The sequence below is a fragment of the Colobus angolensis genome, unplaced genomic scaffold, assembly GCF_000951035.1.
Source record: "Colobus angolensis palliatus isolate OR3802 unplaced genomic scaffold, Cang.pa_1.0 Scaffold42, whole genome shotgun sequence".
NCBI lineage: Eukaryota > Metazoa > Chordata > Mammalia > Primates > Cercopithecidae > Colobus > Colobus angolensis.
Genome location: NW_012117599.1, coordinates 9,509,060 through 9,512,227, shown reverse-complemented (window position 1 = coordinate 9,512,227; position 3,168 = coordinate 9,509,060). Strand labels below are relative to the sequence as shown.

The 3,168-nt window shown below is 49.6% G+C and overlaps 1 protein-coding gene across 3 annotated transcripts in view; it reads left to right on the top strand.

The window, feature by feature from the left end:
* FHL2 (four and a half LIM domains 2) overlaps window positions 1-3,168 on the top strand; it is a 79,245-nt gene that overhangs the window by 62,738 nt on the left and 13,339 nt on the right. For all 3 annotated transcript variants that reach the window (XM_011956626.1, XM_011956625.1, XM_011956627.1), the window contains one exon: window positions 2,687-2,861. In XM_011956626.1, coding sequence (XP_011812016.1) covers window positions 2,687-2,861 — 175 coding nt within the window. The remainder of the gene's footprint in view (window positions 1-2,686; window positions 2,862-3,168) is intronic.

Sequence of the window (3,168 nt, the reverse complement as noted above, 5' to 3'; positions counted from 1 at the left end):
GGATTTTATTAATGGACACACACACACATCTCCTCAAGGCTATCTGCTTTGAAAGCAAAGAGTAACACAGACCCGACCAGGATTTTGCCTGGGCTGGTTCAGTGGAAATAACTTTTGCATCAGGAGGACTTGAGCTTGAAGCTTGGCTTAGCTCCGTGCCAGGTATGTGACTGGGCAAGTTACGGAACTTCTCTGACCTTCAGTGATAACATTTACCTTGCAGGGCTATGCCGTGCCTGGAGCCCGCAGATGGGGTAATGCTGGTCATCACTGGCGTTTCAGATGTCTTTTTGAAGCTGGGGCGTGTGCCTGGAAAGAATGGAGAACATGCCTGTTCCTGAACGATGATGATGTCCATGTGGATTGTGGGCTTTGCTGTTTATCATGAGCTCGCATGTGTAGACATTAACTCAAATCAAAGCAGTTTGTCCTCTATTTCATTTGTCAAAATAACCCATAAAGCACAGGTGATTTTCCCCTCAGATTTCTGAAAATACTTTCAGCTAAAAATACAAAAGACAGGGCAGCCCTCTGCCCTCAACTCCCAGTGTATACCCAGTTTGGGTTCTCAAGGATGGAGAGGACTTGGACATTTGAGCCAGCTGCCCCGGAGTCCCCGGAGAGGCAGTGCCTACCCCAGGGGACCCATGATACTCAGGGGTGCTGGGCTCAGGTGAGAACCAATCCCACAGAAACCAGGGCATTTAGTCCCGCTTTGAGAGCACTCTATGCTCGTCTAACCTTCGTTCCTTTTTTTTCTTTTTTTTGAGACGGAGTCTCCCTCTATCGCCCAGGCTGTGCAATCTCCGCCTCCCAGGTTCAAGCGACTCTCCTGCCTCAGCTTCCCAAGTAGCTGGGACTACAGGCACGCACCACCATGCCCGTCTAATTTTTGTATTTTTAGTGGAGATGGGGTTTCACCATGTTGGCCAGGTTGGTCTTGAACTCCTGACCTCAGGTGATCCGCCCGCCTCTGCCTCCCAGAGAGCTGGGATTGTAGGCGCGAGCCACTGTGCCCTACCTCTCCTTTACACGTTATCATCTTGCATCAGCAATAATCCTATTCCCAGATGTTCCAGGAAGTAAACTTCCAACAGGGATAGCACAAGAGGTCGCCCCTCACAAAGGCCATAGTCATGACTGTCTTCAAAGTGTCCCAGCGTTCACATTTTAAAAATTCCTTGAACTAAAACAAAATGTGCAAAGAGATCACCAAATCAAATAACTTTAGTTTGGTTCCAGGGTCCAGGAAAACAAACACACACACACACACACACACTTCAGCAAAAGAGAACTGTTTGTTCTAGTTTTGGTTCCGAGTTAGTTGGTGTTTTAGGACTTTCTAATCAAGGCCAAGATCCATGTTTTCACATCCTACACTCAGCATAACTCCAGCTTCGACTTCGGTTTCAGTAACAGAGACATCGTGGGCAGGCTCTTCTTCAGGGCCATCGCGTGAACAGCCCTCCTGCGCCCTGTTCAGGATACTTACCAACTGGAAGCTGGCCCAGGAAACCGTGCAGAGACTAATATTCTGTTTCTGCCTCATGAATACATGGATGACGATTTGGGGGTCAGAGCTGGAAACACAAAGGCAGCAATAGAAGCATATTCTTTCTAAGATAAAGCTGGGCATAAATAGATTGTTATTTTAATTTTTTATTGGCACTTTAAAAATGCTGTATGTCATTTTTAAAAGGCAAATATGGAAGGTTCTCTTATTCCTCAGGCAAGATGAAGCCAAGTGTGGAGTCGAGTTTTCTGCAGGCCTCCTTTCTGTCTCTCATCTTTTACTCAAAAGCATGCATCTGTCTTCTCAGGGCCTCTCCCATGTGTGCCCAGTTTTTGTCTCACTTCTCTCACCCTCACCCCCTTCTACTCCCACACCCTTACCTGTTCCCCAGTCTGAGCACTTTACTCTTCTGTTGAAAAGCAGCTCGCCACTGCCTTCAGGATCAACGGAATCTCTACGCAGACATGAAAGGCAAAAAGGCAGCCACATGTTCCGGTCCAGCCAGGCTGGGGGTCCCTCCCACCTCGCCCCTGGCCTGTCGTCCCTGCAGTCTGACATGCTCCCCGTCCCCAGATCTTCTGTGTCTGTGCTCTTTCTCTTCCTGAAATTTCCCTCCTCCCCCAGCTCACTGCCACCCACACAGGTAGCACCCACACAAGCAGTCTGTCCTGACCCTCTCCCACCAATCAGTCCTTGGGCCTCCTTCTGGTGAACATCTCGACACCCAGAGCCTCTCTGCCACACCGGTGACCACGGTGATCTGAGTTGGGCAGAGCTCCCTCAGGCAAGGACCTCCTGCAGTGAGTCTGTTTCTCTGTCACCGGATGTGGTGTGAGGCGAATTGATAGGTGTTCATGTTTTCTGTTTCTCTTTCTTGCAGGCAATACATAAGGGAAATCCCTTGGTTTTTGAGAAGCATCTCTCACACACAGACATGTGCATACATGCACATCTGTCTAACCTGTTGCTCTAAAATGCGGCAAGAGAAAAGCAGCCTAGTCTTCATTGATTTCAGCAGTTAGGTGGTCTTGGGGCATGAATGTGGGTGCACCACGGTGCCTTGGCCCACCTTCGTTCCTTGTTTGCCCTGCAGATTCTCAAGGGGCCCCTATGCTGTGGGGTCCAAGCCCTCCTATCCTGCCTCTGACTGTCTTGTGTGGTCTGGCCCCACAGGACTTGTCCTACAAGGACCGGCACTGGCACGAAGCCTGTTTCCACTGCTCGCAGTGCAGAAACTCACTGGTGGACAAGCCCTTTGCTGCCAAGGAGGACCAGCTGCTCTGTACAGACTGCTATTCCAACGAGTACTCATCCAAGTGCCAGGAATGCAAGAAGACCATCATGCCAGGTCAGGAGACACACCTTTCTCATGCGTGAGCCAGTCTAGCTTCAGGCCTTGTGCACGTTCCTCTGACCCCCTGTTCACATTGACTTGGTTCCAGACACTCGTGTTGACTTTCCATTTTTACCTTGAATTACAGAGGAGTATTTAGAGTACTTACAAAGCAGGCACATACGGGTTCTATCATGGGCAGTAACGGGATCTTTTTGCTATGCACATGGGGCAGTGTTATGCAGTCGAATTGTTAGAGGAAGTGAATGGTGGGCATTCCCCTTAAAAATACATCTCCCGGCCGGGCGCGGTGCCTCAAGCC